Genomic DNA, 18,985 nt, shown 5'->3' on the forward strand with positions numbered 1-18,985 from the left:
ACTTCCAGGGGGACACAAGTCTCTGTGTTGTCCTACCTTTTTGTTCAACAGCTAAACTAACACATCCTTTGACAGGTTCCTACCGCTCAATGGCAAGAGCACAAGGGAATCCAGAAGTTAAAATTTGATACTCCTAATCTGATTCATTTTCTTTCCAGAAATGTTTGAAACCAGCAACTGTAGTTTATTACTGCCAGTACAAGAAATTCTCACAGGAAATAATTCCAGGATAGATTGCTTAAATCTGTGCTAAATGTTAATCTCCCTGCAACTAAGAAAAATATTAGGAGGAAAGTAGACAGCCCTCAGAGAGAAGAACAAAATGAAAGCCCAGTTTCATTTTCACTCATTAGTTTCCATTTTCTCTCCATGCCTCTTTCTCCTCCTCTTTGAACTGTGAATGACTGAATGTTGGTGCATTCCCCTGGAAGGTACAGAGTGAAATGGACTGTGGCCAGAAGCATGCTTCCTGCGGAAGTGAAGTTCCTCTTGTTTGTCTCTGGTGACTCCAACAATGCTATTATTTCAAACGAGAGCACTGTCCCCTATGCATGTCCTGTGTGTGGTGAGTGAAGCACCAGAGTGTTGGTTGCCGTGGTGATGAGATGCATGAGCACAAGAAACAGTTTCTAAGCTCCAGCCCAGAACACAGACACACCTGCCAGCACAAAGACAAATTGCCAATGGCCACGGACCAAAAGTGAGGTTTTGCTTCAAAATGGGATTTAGGCCTTGATAAACCATGCATTACATTTTTGAAAAGTCTGAATTTTGAAGTTCTAAATTACATACTCAAATGTAATAGGTAAAACTTGACATTTGCATAGATGCAAGCTCATCCCTTTTAAATCAATTTGTAAACTCAAAGGACAGATTGATATCTTAAATAAACTATATTTTATACAGTATAGTTCAAGTATCTGTGTTCAAAATATTAGCCCAAAGCCCATAAGGGAAAAAAAGAGATATGCAAGCTTTCACAATATTTATAGAAGCAAACATTCATTTACTTTTAGCTAGTAGGTGTCTGGCTAATGAAGCACTATAGAATTATGGACTAAATGTTAAATTAGCATATTTATTAGTAGAAACTATCTTCATTTTGCAAGTATATTTAATTTTGTAAGCCATGTACTATCATATGTATGAGGTGTCAATATAGCCAGCATCAACTGTCTTTGATGGAGTCATCACTTTGTAGGTAATTCATAGTTATCCAGGACCTCCTCCTTCTTACTTTACATGTAGGTATATTCCAAAAAAAAAGTCTTAAAGGGTAAGTGACATGAATGAAAGGAGTTGATTGTCTGATCCTATGTGTTTACACATACATAAACCTGTGTTTATAATAAAGCAAAATCTAAATATAACTTGAGAATTAGCTATTTTATGTTATTAGGCTCTTGGAGAAGATTGAGGCTCTTGACAGAGCCTTAATAATTTCATCAACAAGAGTTTTAGCTCCAGCAATTGGAGGCTGTTTGTATGACATCTGGTTTTACATTTAGCTTTTGATGGGAAATCAAATTATTGGGAAAAAGTTTAATCTCGGCAAACGCCTGTCTCAGTTGGGGGAATGGATTAGTTTTTTCCTGCTGTAAATGACAAAGATAGCTAAGATTCACTTGGATGTGTTTTGTACCTGGTGCACTAGATCAGCAACTCTTAAATTCTATTTACCTTTATTTTGTTTTGAAATTGGCCAAGGAAGGGAAAATAGTGGAGGAGCAAACCTCTTCTATTTCCAATACAGCTTGTCTATGGACTCAACCATCTTCTGGAATAGCAGAAACACTGGTCTCAAAAGGGAAAATGGAAATTTAGCTTGAATGAGAACAAACTGAATGGCAAATAATGGTACCTCGAATAAAACCTTGTGATATGGCTGCCAGATTGCAAATGTCTAAACTTTGAAAGAATGAATGAAGTCTCAACTGCCACTCTCAGGGAGTGACTATGGCTAAGTAGACCAGTCTATCTATTTCAGGAATGTGTTATTAAAGAGCCCATTGGGCTACAAAAGTAAAGCCACACTTTGCAATCAGTGTATCAGTCATAAAAGTGAAATTTTGATATCCATTTCGTTGATACCTGAGTCTTTCTCTAAATTGGTTTTGTACTGAGAGTAACAGAGAGGTGCTGGTGATTTTTGTCTTTCCTAAAACTCCAACAAAAAAGAAATACAGAGAGATAAGAAGAGATAGAAGGAAACAAAGTGACATCTGACAACAAAAAATTGATTAGAGAATGATATGAGGATATGTATACAGAAAGTGGGAAAAGTTGGACAGAGAGAGGAAGCAAGAATCAATAAGTCAAAATCATATATCGGAGTGTCTCTACCTTTCTCTGAGTTTTGTTTTAACTTCCTCTACTTGCTTGCTGCTTTCTGAAATATTAATTGGTTGTTTAATCAATGTGTACAGTTTCTAACTGCTTTTGAAAAAAATGATATCATATAATCTACTTAAATGAAATAAAAACAGACTATTCCAACAGCAGAGAAATTATTCTCTCTAAAAGGATATTTTCTTTAAAATAATATAACTGAAGAATTATTCTCACTAAAATCATATAACCAGCACAACAAAGGTCTGGAATAATTTAAGTCCTTGGGTCAGAAAATGTTCACTCTTATTTAAGACATTAAAAACAAGTTTAAATATTTTCCAATACAGTCACCAATTTTTCATTAAGTCAATGGTTCTGCTATTCAGTTAATAAATGTATAATAACATAGCCATAGAAGTGTAAAGTTTTATTTGCTGTTCAGCTAGGGGATGTGATAGGGGTTTTTTTATGGTCTTAATTTATACTTTTTATTGGACTACGGTACAACTGCTTTCTGAACAAATAGGTGGTAGAAAAGTGTAATTTTATTGAAAAGTATAATAATTACTATCTTGGTAAACTGTAATATTTATTAAACATTCAATTAGTGGAGTTGCAAACTTTATTGAACAAGTAGAAATCCAAAATTTTCAATGAATTTGTTTTAAAACCTGAAGAAGTTTCTGTGGTTCATTGTTATTTAGCATTTTATATTCAATTTGGAAAGCATTTTTAATTTGTAAGCAACAATAAAATAAAACAGACATGGAATCCAACTAATCATAACTTGGTTATATTTGTATTTAATTTGTATTAAATTGTATGCATTTGTATTCTTCCATATCTATGTATATTTTAGGTATCAGGTTATTTTTTCTATCTTCTCCAACTATACATAGGCTAATTGGGGTTGTTTGGGGTAAGCCATGCTAATGCGTTATCAACCACAAGGTGGAGCTGTGATAGTTGAAACAAAGCCATACCTGGGTCATGTCACAGATTTTCATTTTAATCATAATATCCACTCTTCTAGCTCAGCTAGTTATTCATTTTAACATATAAAAATCTTTATTTTAGAATAAATCCATAATTCTAGAATATAAGCACCCTCCCCCAGCAACACACACACACACACGGGTTGAGCAATGAGCAGGGAAATGTGGATAAATCCAGGAAGGACTTGTTTCCATGCTCTGTTAATACCTACCTGGGCATGGTACTAGTGAAAGCAATTCAAATAAAGACACAATGCAAAGGAAAAAATGGTCACTGAAAACAGGTAACTTATATTGAATTGCCTAAGCAAAATTAAAAATAAAAGAAGAAGACCATGGAAATGAGATGCTGCCTGCAATTCTGATTTGGAAATGGTGAATACATCTGGTGATCTAAAAATGCAAGTGGAGACCTGGAGAACACAGTATGTCTGTTTGTTTCATGTCCCCTGACCTCATGTGCTGAAAAGTATGGAATTTAAGTAGAAGCATTTGACCCATCCATCCTGTTTTATAGAAAGTATTATTCTAAATTCTTCCTCAACCTAAGTACTTTGAAAGAAGAGAAATAGGTCAAATCAAGTACTTATTCTTAATAAGGAAGACCATGCAAAAAATAGAAGCTTTATCGTTGACAGCAGTATGACTAGTCACAGATTATCATCAATTTGTGCAATGCCATAAACATTACATTCTATTCAAATTTGAAATATTTTAAGAATCTCAGAGTATAAGGTACAAATCTATCAATGTATCAAGAGGGCTTATGGAACACCAGTCCCTTCTTCTATTCCTACCTCCAGAGGGGCTCCTCCTTCTGAGAACACCCTTTATCTGAGTTATTGAAGCCAAGGTGTCAATTTAATCTCCTTCCCCTTCTTCACCTGACTCAGGAAATTCATCATTAAATCTGACTAGTTTTGCCTCCTAGACATGTCTCAAAAAACTTTCAAATGTTTTATTTCTGAAATTCTCTCCATGACTCTCACCAAGGTTAGAGTGCAAGTCCTCTCACGGCACCTGCAGTGAATACACGCACAATTGCTTCTCAGAATGATTGCAATCTCCAGGTTTAGCTCTTTGAAACTCTCCTATAAAATTCATCCTCCTTCTCACTGGCAGAAGGATCCACCCACTATGCAAATATAATTCCCCATCCTCAACACTTACACTCCAGTATCACTGCATTCCCTTTTCTCTTACACACCCTACGAGCCTTTGCTTAACACCTTTTCTCAGCATTATTACTCATCATTTGGTCTCAGTTTGGTTTCATCTTTTCCAGTAACCTGGAGCCTCAGGGCTTTGGTGGCCCTCTATGTGTACCACTAGCCTACACCCTTTCCCATCCCATTAAGCTATGAAGTAGCAAGCCTATCTTGCTAAAGAAAAAAAAAAAAAAAAAAAGATAGTGGAATGGGGCATTGGTGCTCAGGGAAAAAGCCCAAGAAAAGTTTGTTTTTGCTCATTATGCACTTAGACTCTATTACTCTTTAAGATATTTATTTCTTAGACTCTAAGTATGCTGGATATTCATAAAATAGCTTATAATGGAGCCAACTTTAAAATTATAAACCTGAGATTATTGATTAGCAGAACACATTACACTACATGGACAAACTTACTCTATTTTTTGTCTTAAGAGACAGTGTCTTGCTATGCTGCCCAGGCTGAACTTAAATTCTGGGGCTCAAGTGATCCTCCAACCTCAGCCTCCCAAGTAGCTGAGACTACAGGTACATGCCACTGTGCCTAGCTATGACATCCATACTCATGGCCTCACTTATTAATCATACTTTCCATGAGGAACCACAGAATGTTATTACCTAACTTGCGTCAAAAAATAACAAGTGCCAGTAGTACTAGTTAATAATAACAAAAAGTAACACTGATCATATATCTCAGAATATCATATAAACCTCCCAGATTTGTCTATTAACGCTGGGATCCCTCAGATTTTGCTCCAATTTTCTCCTGTATCCAGGCTCTCGTGAGATTCTGTTCGGATTCTTTTTCATGAAAAAGTCAGTTTCAGGTAGTTTTGTTCTGAATGTATTTCTTTTTAATTCAGCCTCACAACATACTTTATTCACAGAAATTATGTCACTAACAAAAAAGCGGGGGTGGGAGAGTATTCAAAGTGTCTGTGATACCGCTCAGTAAGAATGTCTGTAAGGCAAAATTGTCCTTTTGAGGAAAAAGTGGCCAGTGATTAAAAACACCACATTTAAACGATAAGAGTTCTTATTTATGATGGGTTTGCTTCTTACTAGTTGTTTGATTTTGCCAAGTTATTTTATCTTCCTAGGCCTTAGTTTTCTTGTCTTTAAAATGGGCACGTCTTAAAGTTGTTAGAGAATGGAATAACATAGCATGCTAACTTCTGAGATTAATAAGGTACCTATTAAGTGCTCAGTAATTGCATCTACATTTTTATCATCATCAGAAAAATATGTTGCAGATACTTCTGGCTGATATCAAGTATAAGCTTTATGAGATACCTGTCAGATCGTCCTCCCTCCAAGCTGTATCGCAGGTAATTCATACCATCCAGGAACTGACTGCTGGGTAGTGAGTCATCACCCAGTTCTTTTAGGTCCTCAGGCCTAAGGTATTCTCCCCCATCACCTGTCATTGTGTCATCACCTTGAAACAATCAGAGGAAGAAGGAGGATTATTTGTTGAATGTAATATCAACCACAAAATATAATCATGATTGTGAAATGCACCAACATCATTGCCTTGACATTGATGAAACTGCACTGCACACTAGAACACAGAACACCAGCAAACAACTACACAGTGTTAAAACTTAGAGATGCAATATTTGATTGATTTTCTTACTACTTGCCAAGAAAAAGTAATCACTTGAATTTTAATTCTTTTAATATTAAGTTTGGATACCACTCATTGTTTACTTCTGGGAGAAAAAACTTCTAAGATGAATTCTAACTATAGATTTACCAAAACATAGGCATAGTCTGCTTTAGGATTAAGCCTACATTACTTTCAGAAAAAAAAATACGGGTTTTATTAACATTTCAGAAGACTACATCTATTCTTATTCATGAAAAAGTGAAGGGAATGGTTAAATACAGAATCTGTCACATAATACAAGCACAATGCAAGCTGCACATTATGGATCCCTTAGAAAAGCGAAAAAGATTATTTAAAAACCAAAAGTTGGCTGGGCACAGTGGCTCACGCCTGTAATCCCAGCACTTTGGGAGGCTGAGGCATGTGGATCACCTGAGGTCAGGAACTTGAGACCAACCTGACCAATCTGGTGAAACCCTGTCTCTACTAAAAATACAAAAATTAGCTGGGTACAGTCGTATGTGCCTGTAGACCCAGCTACTTGGGAGGCTGAGGCAGGAGAATTGCCTAAACTCAGGAGGTGAAGGTAGTGAGTCAAGATTGTGTCACTGCACTCCAGCCTGGGCAACAGTGAGAGACTAGTGTCAAAAAATACAAAATAATAATAATAAAAACCAAAAGTCTGCTTATACACTCTCTCTTTATTTCCCCCACTCTCCTACTCCATCCCTACTCCCAAAAATTCCAGCACCAAATTCTGAATACTACTCAGCTTTAGGCATCTCATCCTTCCTCAAAGTCTGTTTGCTTTTGCATTTCACCTTGCTTCTCCTAATTTGCCAGTTCTCACTGCTGTCTCTCAGCAGCTAAGACGGTCACAGGGAGTAAATATAACTCAAATAAGCTTTAACTTCTTGGTTCTTAAAAATCCTCAAAACCCCTTAATAAAATAGGGCCTACATTTCAAGGCTTCTTATTTCTCCCATCTGTCTTTCACTCTTGTTATACCTTGGTAGGGGAGGAAGGTTTTTAAGGGGGAAAAAAGAAAACGTTAGAAAGATAAAGATAAAAGAAGAGAGTCTAGCTGGAGTGACTCCGCATCTGAAGGAGCAAGGCACAGTGTTTGATCAGGTAGAACATGCAAATCAACTACAGGAACCCAGCCTTCCCCTCCTGTGTAAACAGAATCTTGTTAGAAGATGGAAAGACATTTGAAGAGTATATTTTTAATCAAATATATCAAAATTTTATGACGCTGATGACAAGTCAAAAATTAAAAATGTCTGATTGGCCAGGTACAATGGTTCACACCTGTAATCCCAGCGCTTTGGGTGGGTGAGGCAGGAGAAACACTTCAGCTCATGAGTTTGAAACCAGCCTGGGCAACATCTAGACCTCGTCTCTACTAAAAATTTAAAACAATTAGCTGGTCATGGTGACTTTTTCCTATATTCCCAACTACTTGGGAGGCTAAAGTGGGAGAATTCCTTGAGCCCAGGAGGTCGAGGCTATAGTGAGCCATGATTGTACCACTGCACTCCAGCCTGGGCAACAGAATGAGATCCTGTCTCAACACCACCACCACCAAAAAAAAAAAACCACCTCTGATTACACTGAAAGTTGATGAATGAATGTCCTTTACATTCTCCTTTATTTTGTGCATTTTGATGGTTTTGTTATGATGCTATCTGCCTAAGGCAGCTGCTAAGTTGAGTGACATTAAAAGTAAGTTTTTAGTATTTTATATACACCTATGGTGGCCCTAGATATATAGACAATGTCTTGACTATGTTTCAGAGAGAGATGATCCAAAGAAGCAAAGTCCCTAGATGCTGACCTAAATGCTGAAAGCAGTGTCTAAATCCTTTCCCAGTGTTGGCATTAGCGGGAAAGGCACCTCTCTGGGGACTAATCTTGTCAGTGCTATATAAAATTTCTCTCAAAGATAGTTGCGTATTAATCATGCTATTCAGTAGTATATATCAGCAGTGAGACATGGAAAGTGAATGCAAGTAGAAACTAACAGAATTTGAAAAATCACTTTGAAAAAAATCACCCAAGTTGGCATATAACCAGAAAATTCTGCATACGGATCAAAGCTTTAAATGTATTTAATGAGCCCCTGAAATAACACAGTCATATTCTTGCTTCCTTTGGTGGGTGAGAAGATTTCTGCTAGTGCAAAGCTGGCCCATCCCTGCCTCCAAAGACTTATCCCCTCTCATCTTCCTAGATACTTTGTCTGTTAGGCCCTTCATCTTCAACCTTCTCTCCTCTGTTACAGATTCTATGATGTCTTTCGCCTTCCATGGATAAAACATCCATATTTCTGCCATCTTTGAAATATGGTATCTTCTTTCCCTAATTCTTAGACCTTCTTTATTTCACATTCTGACTCCTCTTTGTCAACAGTCAAACTTATCAAGCAGAGGCTTGTTAACTTCAGCAATTAATCAGTGGCTGAGATGTGATTTCTTCTTAAGAAACTATTCTTCTTAAAAACTATTCTTCTTAACTTCTCTGACACAAATCTCTCCTGGTCTTCGCCCTACGTCTTTGAGTCTTTTCTGTCTCTACTTCTCTTAAATGTTGTTATTTTCAATCTGCCCTTTCTTTTTATTTCACATATTATCATGTGGACTTAGAGGTCCCACTAGCTAAACACAGGTTTGTATTGGTCCCAGACCTCTCTCATGAACTCTACATTTATATTTCAATTGCCTTCTGGTCTTCTCCACCTAAATTTTCTATAAGCATCTCAGATTTAGCATGTCCACAGCAGAGCTCATCTTCTTTACCCACCCCCTTACTAATGTAGTTCTCTTTGAAAATTCCCTACATGAGCAAATAGCACAACTACTTCCTTGCCTAAGCCAAGAGGGGAGAAGAGATTATTTAAAATAATATTCAGATTAAAAGCTTTAGCTCTTATTTGTTTGAGTAGAGTGGCAGTAGACTTGGAAAGAATTTTGTACAACTCAGACAGCTTTAAAAGAATCATTATGTACTTTCTTTTCTTCAATGTGCTTATTTGATGTGAAAACAAAACAAAACCAGAAGCAACCTTTATTATTTTTACATTATAGGACAAACCTAAAATGAATTTCTTTATTATTTCCTATATTTAGAATAACTTCTGATCGTTACCTACTTACTCCTTAATAGAATGATGATTCCCAGATTTATGACTTACCTTTTTCTTGTTGTTTTATTTTCCAATGTTTCCAAACAATTTTTGTGAAAACTCTTCTCTACTAACTGTAAAGCATCAGCGTATTGCGGGCTTTTTACATACAATTGTTTTGATATCTGGAAACCATAAGATTCCTCATCGATAGTGATTGGTGTATTTAACCCCTGTAGGACACAGGTCTTAATAGCATGGGAATAACTTGAAGTGGAATGGTGGCCAGAAGCGGTGGCTCATGCCTATAATCCCAACACTTTGGGAGGCTGAGGCAGGTGGATTGTCTGAGGTCAGGAGTTTGAGACTAGCAAGGCCGACATGGTGAAACCCAGTCTCTACTAAAAATACAATTAATTAGTGCAGTGGCGCACACCTGTAGTAACAGCTACTTGGGAGGTTGAGGCAAAAGAACCTGGGAGATGGAGGCTGCACTGAGCTGAGATCACCCCACTGCACTCCAGCCTGGGTGACAGAGCAAGATTCTGTCTCAAAGAAAAAAAAAAAAAAGTGGAATGGCTCCCCTTCCTGATAACCCCTCATAATACTGGCAAGAAGATTCTCTGAAATGTTATGGAACCCACTTCCTCTCAAGCAAATATTATTCCTGCTGAGATATGGAAAAAGGACTGAAACCTGAGATGAAGAGCCCCACTAAGTGTTAAGTGTTCACAACAGAAGTGAGTGTATCAAAGGAGAAGGCGCCTCTATATTTCATCCCAGCACTCGGCCAGCTTGGCGTTCTCTTGATTACTAGTACATGTCATTCCAGAGTACTAGCAGAGATGTATGCACAAGCCATCTATTCATGAATCCATGAGAATAAGGCATAAGTGAGTCACATCTCTATAGGCATTTTGGTTGTACAGACCCCACCTCATCATTTATGGCTGGGAAGCTGAGTCAGTGAAGACAGGGATCAACTCATGATCCTACGAAGACTTACAGGGTTACCTTCGCATCTTTGGTTAAATCTGGATGCTATAATTCTCTTAGACTGAATTCTCAGTTCTGTCTTTTCCTTGCATTTCACTGTCATATTCCTCCATAAGGATGTTATTTATATCACGGCTGTGCTATTACAATAGTAATACTAGGTTTCAATTCCATACCCACCACTTAATAGCTGCATGCCATTGAACAAACTACTTAATGTGTCTAGGCCTTGTTCTCCAAAAATAAGTCTTTCCTTACCTGAAAAAAAAATATATGGAAGGATATTCACAGCCTGTGTCACAGGGATGGTATGAAGATTAAATGAGGCATGGACCTAGCATTACAGAGGTTTAGTAAATGCTTTCGCTTTTCTTAGATTTCTGCTTCTTTCCAGGTTCTTCCCAATAAACTCCTTCTGTGTAGCCCTGCTGGTTAAATCTTTATAAAACCAGGTTTAAATGTTTTAATCATTAACTGAGATATTTAAGGTGTCCTGTTTCCCAGACTTTTCAGCTAAGAATTCAAACAGTCCACAACAGAGCCTGGTATGTTTTTATGCATCAGCAAACCAAATGACTGGAGAATTTTTCCACTCTGTCTCTCTCTCTCTCTTGTACTTTCCTATCTCAAGACTTTCCCATACTATTCCTTATCTAATCCCTAAAATCTGTGTACCCTGTTATTAATCTGTCATCTCTCAGCAGTTAATGAGACTGTGTTAGGTATATCTATCTCCTGATCTCCCCAAGTGGACATGAAAAGGATAACATAGTGCCTTCCATTATATATCTTTTAATTTCTACATTATTTCTCCACATAGGCTTCCTAAAGGCATGTCTCATGCTCACCTTTGATTCCACTGTGCACCAGTTATAGAGCGTTCCACACAATAACATCAATAACATCACATTCACTATTTGTTAATTGGATTCATGAGTGGATATTATGGATTACTTTAATATGTATACAGCAAGTTAGCCTGATAGGATATCTCAGTGTAAGGACATCTCAATGTAAAGTTTTACCTTACGATTTTATCTTGAAGAAACTAAAGAAACATCTTTAATATTTCTCCTTAAAAGCTATTAGTATTAAACATAGTGTCATCCTTAATGGCAAGAGTTTGGATACTCTTTTTGGGTATCAGTACACTGTTACTACTAATAAAACAACAGGCTGTAGAGGAAACAGGGATAAGCTAACAATTTTCAAACACATGTTGCATTGTGTCCATGTGGATGATATCAGGTTTCATAAAAACATATTAACCTCACAAAACTTAAAGGTTGGCATTGGCAATGTCAACCAGCCAATTTCGTTCATACTAATTCCTTCCATGAAAAGGTTACTTATCAATACGCAACTAGATTCTTTACATGAAAATTATTCAACTTGAATTTTCATCTGGGAAAGAAATGTTATGAAGTTTTTGGCTATTTCTAAAACTGTACTTCTCTTAACACAAAAGATAATCTTGGTCATTCACCAATATTCTCCATGAACCAAGAGTTCTTATCACCAACAATATTTAATATTTAACATTTTTAATAATAAAATTACAGAATGTTATAACTCATCTCATTTAATGTAATAAGCAGATCTGAAAGGCTATTTTGTGTAAATGGTTTTCTTTTAATAAACTCAATATTAAATACTTTAAATGTACTAATGGAATTCTCCAGCAATTATTTTCTAAATAAAGGGCTATTTTTAAATTAAATAATCACTATTCAATTTATCTGATTTATAAATTTAAATTTTCATATAATAGAGTTGCAAAAGTGATACCATGTGTACTTTGGAAACTTCTTACTAGATAAAATATCTTACATTACTCATTTTTCCTTATATGCCAAATTCACCCTAAATAATTTTTAAATGTTACTTTATTTCTATTCTTAGCTATATTAAAAATCACATTATAACTATTCATATATTTTTAATCACACCTAAAATATATCATCAACCAAGAATATAAACTGCATTCAAGTGATTTTAGTTATTATCATGTTCATGCTAGCTCAATGAAAACTGACCAAAGAATTACTTTTCTCTGAATTTAGATTCTAAGAAAAGATATTAGTTGCAAAAAAACAATTATACAATGTTCACTAGATTATATAATTATGTTTGTAGGTCTCAATAATAGCTGCAAAATCATTAACAGTATAAACAATTCATAACTTTAAGCTTCTAAGTTAATAAAATCCACATACTCAAATGCACACATATACAATTCCACTCATATCAAACATGCAACTTCAAAAGAAAAAGATTAGTATTAGGCACACAAATTTAAGCAAGTTGTTCTATCCAGTTAAGAAAAATTAAAAACAAAGAAAAGCTTTCACTCCAAAAATTTCTTCTAATGGTACCTGAATCACTAAGTGCCTCCCCATCAATAAAGTGGTCACCAAACTGCTTAAGAGCTGTTCAACACACAAGTAAAGATAAGAAAGATGATCCCACAAAACAAAATATAATATGCATATAGGAATGCTGAGAATTAGTTGGCAGGTACTAACATAGAACACAAAATTATACTAAATACTTGGAACTGCTAGCTTTGGGAATCCCTTTGAATTTACTCATAAAAGTACTTTGATCCAACATTTGTTCATTCTTGTCATAAATTCTTATAAAAGCTGAGAAAGTTCAATACCTATTACCAATAGGTGATTCAACAAGTTTTTTCTAAATAAGGACATCTCAATGTAAAGTTTTACCTTAGGATTCTATCTTGAAAAACCTAAAGAAACATCTTTAATATTTCTCTGTAAAAGCAATTGGTATTAAACTTAGTGCCATTCCTAACAGCAATACTTTTTCAAACATACATTTTTCATGTACATATATGGAAATCGTTTTTCAATCATGCACATTGGAACAATAGTTGCACTACTGAAATTTGGTTGCGTGTTTCTTTCTTTCTTTTTTCTATCTTCTCATAAAAAAATGCTTGCAAATCTTATATGCTGCTTTCATGACTTTTTAGTAGATTTTTTTAGTCGGAATGGAATATTACATGGAAATTCAAGATACAAAATGCAGAAAAGTCGGCAACTCTAGTTGAAGTAGAGATAGGGAGCTAGGCACCCTACTGGCCCATCTCCAGCTCTAGCACAATGTCCCACACCCACTCCAGGCAGTCCCCACTGCTCCTTTTAGAACACCAGGATTCCTGGGACTTAGGAAGCCATTGCCTTAGATCATGTTTTATCAGCTCTAAAACTATAGGGGGCATATTTTCTGACTTAAGTAATACATTCTTATGTTGAATTTGTACTGCTTCCTGCTGTACTATTTTTAAACCTTCTCTTTTTCTCTGGGCTCTTTTCCTCTGGACTTAAAATATATTCTGTACATATGAACCAACCAGAATACAGAGATTTCTCAATTGATGAAGAATACTCATTGATGGAGTATACTTTAAAGACTTTACTCAAAGGCATTTGAATAAAAAAAGATTTTTAATACAATTAAAACAGATTTTAATAACAATTGTGTTATTATTTAGCTATAATACAGTTTTTACCCTTTCCAGTCATATTATTTGATAACCTAACTATAAATGCTATTTAAAAGAGATAATATCAGAAAAAAAATATTAATCAGAAAAAGAGGCTGGGCATGGTTGTTCATACCTGTAATTCCAGCACTTTGGGAGGCTGAGGAAGGCAGACCATGAGGTCAGGAGATTGAGACTATCCTGTCCAACATGGTGAAACCCCATCTCTACTAAAAATACAAAACATTAGCTGGGTATGATGGCGCATGCCTATAATCTGAGTTACTCAGGAGGCTGAGGCAGGAGAAGCGCTTGAACCAGTGAGTCAGAGGTTGCAGTGACCAGAGATCACACCACTGCACTCCAGCCTGGGTGACAGAGTGAGACTCTGTCTTAAAAAAAAAAAAAATGCAAACACACACAGAAAAAGAGATAATATCAGAAAAAAATATACTAATCAGACAGAATTGCCCCCTGGCCCCCGCTGCCATGGCAAAAGTAAATGTATTGAAACAAAGGTGAAAAAGTGACTTTAAATTACAAGATTCTGTCATCCATATCACCAGCTTGGTTTCTGAAACAAAGGACGACTTGCCCTTGTGTAAGAACATGACAAGTGTCGTAGAAGATTGAATAGAAGTCTTACCCTCTTCATCAGAAACATCGAGAACCTCAGTCATCGTCTCAGGAACATTTAGTTTGTGTTTTTCTGTAATAGTCTGGAAAAACAAAAATCATTAAAGTTCATGTTGAAACCAAAAGTAAACAAAAGATGAAAAGCATCACAGAGGAGGCCATACTCAATAGCAGCAGCAAGCCGTTAAGCCGGGACTACTGCATCTTTTCCACGTGTATATTTTGGAAATTTGCTTTCATGAAAACTAATTTGTTCTTTGTGAAGATAAATTATCATTTATACCAGAAAAGTTGTATAAGAGATAGTTCTTTGAGTTCTCATTTGAAAAACAAATTCCTTAGCAATGGCATTATTAATAATAACTATATTGAGAAAGCAGATTGATGTTTTCAAAGTTTCCCTAAAATGAACTGATGTTTCCAGAAAAGCTTTAAAAAGAAGCAATGAGCATATGCAGTGTATTAAAAGCAAAGCCATTAGAAAAGAAGCTATAAATAATGTGAAAGACATAAACTCTTTGGGTAGAAAATATGACACATCTCTTCTGGGCTCAGAGGATCAAATCATCTCTATAATATTTCAGTGGGCTAAGGTTCTGGTTTGTTGCTTATTTGCCTTATGCAACAGCACTCCATGGTTGTCAGATCCACCACCTTTCATTCCTGATGTATAGGGTAAGGTTAAGAGACAAGGATCTGGTCTAGCTGTCTGGGTTCAAATTCTAACTTCATCATTTATTACCTACAAGGCCTCAGCAAGTCCCCTAACCTATCTGTGCCTCAATTTCCTCGACTATAAATAAAGGATAGAAAAGTACTTCATACAATGAAGATTAAATTATGTAATATATGCAAGAGCTCTAAAAACTGTGCTTGACCTATGTTGGTACTCAATAAATATTAGCTAGTATGATTTATTACGATTATTGTAACTCAATATTAAACGCATCTTAAAAGTGAAGAGCCTCTGGCCTTTTTTAATGTAACATTTTGAATGTCTACTGTATGCTTGGCACTATTTTAGACACGAGATATACCAGAATTTGTTTAAATGACAGAAATAAGCCAGACCTAGAAAGACAAATACTGCATGATCTCACCTATATGTGGAATCTAAAAAACTCACAGAAGCAGAGAATAGACACCTGATGGAGACCAGGTACTGGAAAAGGAAGTGGGAGGAGCATTAGGGAGATGTTGGTTAAAAGATACAAAATTTTAATAAGACAGGATAATAAATTCAAGAGATCTATTGTAAAACATGGAGACTATAGTTAATAACAATGTACTGTATACTTGAAAATTGCTGAGAGTAGATTTTAAGTGCTCTCATCACAAAAAATGGATATGTATGTGGAGGTAATAGATACGTTAACTAGCCTGATTTAGCCATTCCACAATGTGCGTGTGTGTGTATATCAGAACATCATGTTGTATACCATAAATATGTACAATTTTTATTTGCCAACTAAAATAAATAAATAAAAGACACATGTACCCAAAAAGATAAAAATCCAAATCTCATTATTTTTAGCATCACCTAAAGACTATTGAGTCTCAAATTCACACCTTCAGTTTCTGTATTGAAAATATATTAAGTGCATGAATTGACACTGTCATGGAAACTTAAAAAAAAAATAAAATGAATCCCTTGATATAAAAATAACATCTTCAACCAAAGCCACCAAAGTACAAAAAATAGGTTGTGTAGTTTTTTAGGCTTTGACACAAACATTACAGAATTATTTGAATGGCTATAATAAACCTATCATCAATTCTTTTCTTTCCAAAAGCAGTAGATAACTTCAAATATATTAACAATGAAATTCAACTGGTTAATCAAATTCAACTGAGTAACTCTGACTATATACATACATAATATCTGTGTGTTAAGGGGAAGTGATCATAATGCGATACTGCATGAGCTTCTGGGCAGCTCCTCATTTTCTTCAGAAAACTGATTAAACTGGCTCAGAAGAGCTCTGTGATTCAGTAAAAAGGGAGACGTAGCAAAGCCTCATCTCTCATTCCATGCTATGATCATGTTAAGCTGCCTTTATTTTGACAGGTCGTGTTCTCTTTTGCCTCTCAGTGTTTCCACATATTCTTTCGTTTACCAGAAATTTTCTTTCCCCTCTTCTCTTGGCTCAGGTTAGATGTGACTTTCCTGGAGAAACATTCCCTGATCCTCCCCAGTGAATGTCTGTGTTTAACTGTGTTTATCTGCTGCTATGTACTCCTAGAGCAGCATGTGTGTTGTGTCATACGCCACGCACTGTGTGTGCCCTCTCTGCTTATCTCCCTCCACGTGAGACTGTGAGTCATTTTAGAGGAAGATTGTTTCCACAGCACCTAAAACATAGTAGGAGCTTTTCAAATAAGTATCAAAAACTTGACGATACCAAAATAAGCAAAAAATAAATTTAAAATCCACATCATGATGAAACGGATTGTTTTTTGAATGGAATTTTAGTTAAAAGACAGGAAGAAACAGAGAAAGTAAAGGAAGTCTCCTGCTGGTCATATGAAAGCACCATTGGAGACAAGGGTTGTAAATTCAGCTTGCCTGCATATTTCTAGTGATGTTTAAATGGTTTTATTCTGTGTCTTATTCACTGAAAGTAAATGCTGCAGGAAAATCAAAAGTATCCATCCAAAAATCTGGAGAATAGTAGTGGTTGATAAGTATTTGTTGAATGAACAAACTCAAAAAGACTCTTTTACAATTTGATTATTATTTTAATATTATACATTTTAATTTAGAAATTTAACATGGAAATTAGAACCTATGTTCTTTATCAGTGGTATTCCACTATAGCTACATATTACAATTATTAGAATAATTTTAAAAATATTGTTACTTGGTCCCATCATGAACCAATTAAATAAAAATCCATGGGAATCAGGCCCAGCTATAATAGGGACCAGGGTATTTTTTTTTTAAAGTTCCTTAGGTGGGTTTATTGTGCAGCTCAATTTGAGATTCATTTTCCTATGTTAGGGAAAGTGTACAAATTGTAGGAAAATGATTTGTGTTTAAAATATAAGATAGAGATTACCCTACTATGACTTCTTATTCAACTTTTCTTTTCTTTTCTTTTTTTTTTTTTTTTTTTTTTGAGATGGCATTTCACTCTTATCGCCCAGAATGGAAGTACAATGGTGTGATTTCAGCTCATTGCAACCTCCACCTCCCAGGTTCAAGCAATTATCTTGTCTCAGCCTCCCGAGCAGCTGGGATTACAGGTGCGCACCACCATGCCTGGCTCATTATGGTATTTGTAGTAGAGACAGGGTTTCAGCATGTTGGCCAGGCTAGTCTCGAACCAGGCTGACCTTGGCTTCTCAGAGTACGGGTATTACAGGTGTGAGATACCGCTCCTGCCCTTTATTCAACTTTTTGGGAACATTTAAAAATGTGATAGGCTGTCTACTATATCAGAGTACATTAGAAAGTTAACTTTTGCACAAATGTTTTAGAGTATTTGTCCTTCATAGAAATATTTCAATAAGGATATGCTTCTCTGTTTGAAAATAATTGCTGGAAATACTTTTTAAATGATTAAGTTTCATTGCCTGGTAGTCGCAGTTTCTATTTTCAGGTGCTGATAATGGGACCACATTTCCTTTGTACTCGGAAGAGTGGTAATAATAATTTGCTTCAGTTTGGTCACTGAATGCTATCAGAATTACCAGCAAACATATGCGGCAACAGAAAAAGTAATACACTGTGATGATATTGGTCATGGATATTTTTCTGTATAGATACTAAAAATGGCCTCTATATGCAACGTGGTAAATATAATAGCAACCATACATGAGATAGTATTTGACCTTTAGAAGGCCATCAATAAATATTTGTTGAATGGATGACAAATCCTACTTATGTATAACATAACAGGAAATGAATACATATTTTCCTTTTAAACAAAATGTCCTTTGAAAATTTGATTATTTAAACATAAATATGGTTTATGCAACTACCTCTGAACAAGGCTATAATGTACACAGAGAACAAGGCTATAATGAAATGATCATGGACATCTGCTACAGAATCTAAGATATTATGGTCAAGATTAGAAACTACTTTAAAAGTTAAAAGAGTAGGATACTAGGTACAAGTTTAATGGAATATAATTAAACCAGATAATAAGGCAAAAGAAATAAGAAATAATAGATGGATGAGAGATTTAATAATGAATTTATATTGTTAAGCATAAGATGGAAAATATAGAAAATAAACTAGGAGTTCTTAACTTTCTGCTTTATAAATGGTAGACAGTACCTGGATTTGTTCTATGCAAAATAAAATGTGTGCTTAACTGATCTTCACTTAGCCAACCCTCATTCAGCCAAACCCCCTGGCCAGCAACTACATTTATATCACATATTCACTAAGTCACCACAGTGCACTGAGTAATCTTGGTTATGATGCTACCTTTTAATGGCCATACCCATCGCTTCCATCGGTGGAGTTCAAGCTAAACTTGTTTCTGTTTCTAAACATATTCATACCAATCATACATATTAATATAACGTTATACCCAATTAGATGTAATTGAGACAATTATCACAGGT

The 18,985-nt window shown here is 35.5% G+C and overlaps 1 protein-coding gene across 50 annotated transcripts in view; it reads right to left on the bottom strand.

Moving 5' to 3' along the window:
* The window catches only part of ANK2 (ankyrin 2), a 675,434-nt gene that overhangs the window by 66,175 nt on the left and 590,274 nt on the right, over positions 1–18,985 (bottom strand). For 26 of the 50 annotated variants that reach the window (XM_032292517.1, XM_032292521.1, XM_032292523.1 and 23 more), the window contains 3 exons: positions 14,418–14,490; positions 5,828–5,972; positions 3,539–3,550 (listed from right to left, as the gene is read on the bottom strand). In XM_032292517.1, coding sequence (XP_032148408.1) covers positions 3,539–3,550; positions 5,828–5,972; positions 14,418–14,490 — 230 coding nt within the window. The remainder of the gene's footprint in view (positions 1–3,538; positions 3,551–5,827; positions 5,973–14,417; positions 14,491–18,985) is intronic. The other 24 variants (XM_032292510.1, XM_032292509.1, XM_032292511.1 and 21 more) reach the window with 1 other exon arrangement.

The sequence above is a fragment of the Sapajus apella genome, unplaced genomic scaffold (genome assembly GCF_009761245.1).
Source record: "Sapajus apella isolate SASKATOON/1434 unplaced genomic scaffold, GSC_monkey_1.0 scaffold27, whole genome shotgun sequence".
NCBI lineage: Eukaryota > Metazoa > Chordata > Mammalia > Primates > Cebidae > Sapajus > Sapajus apella.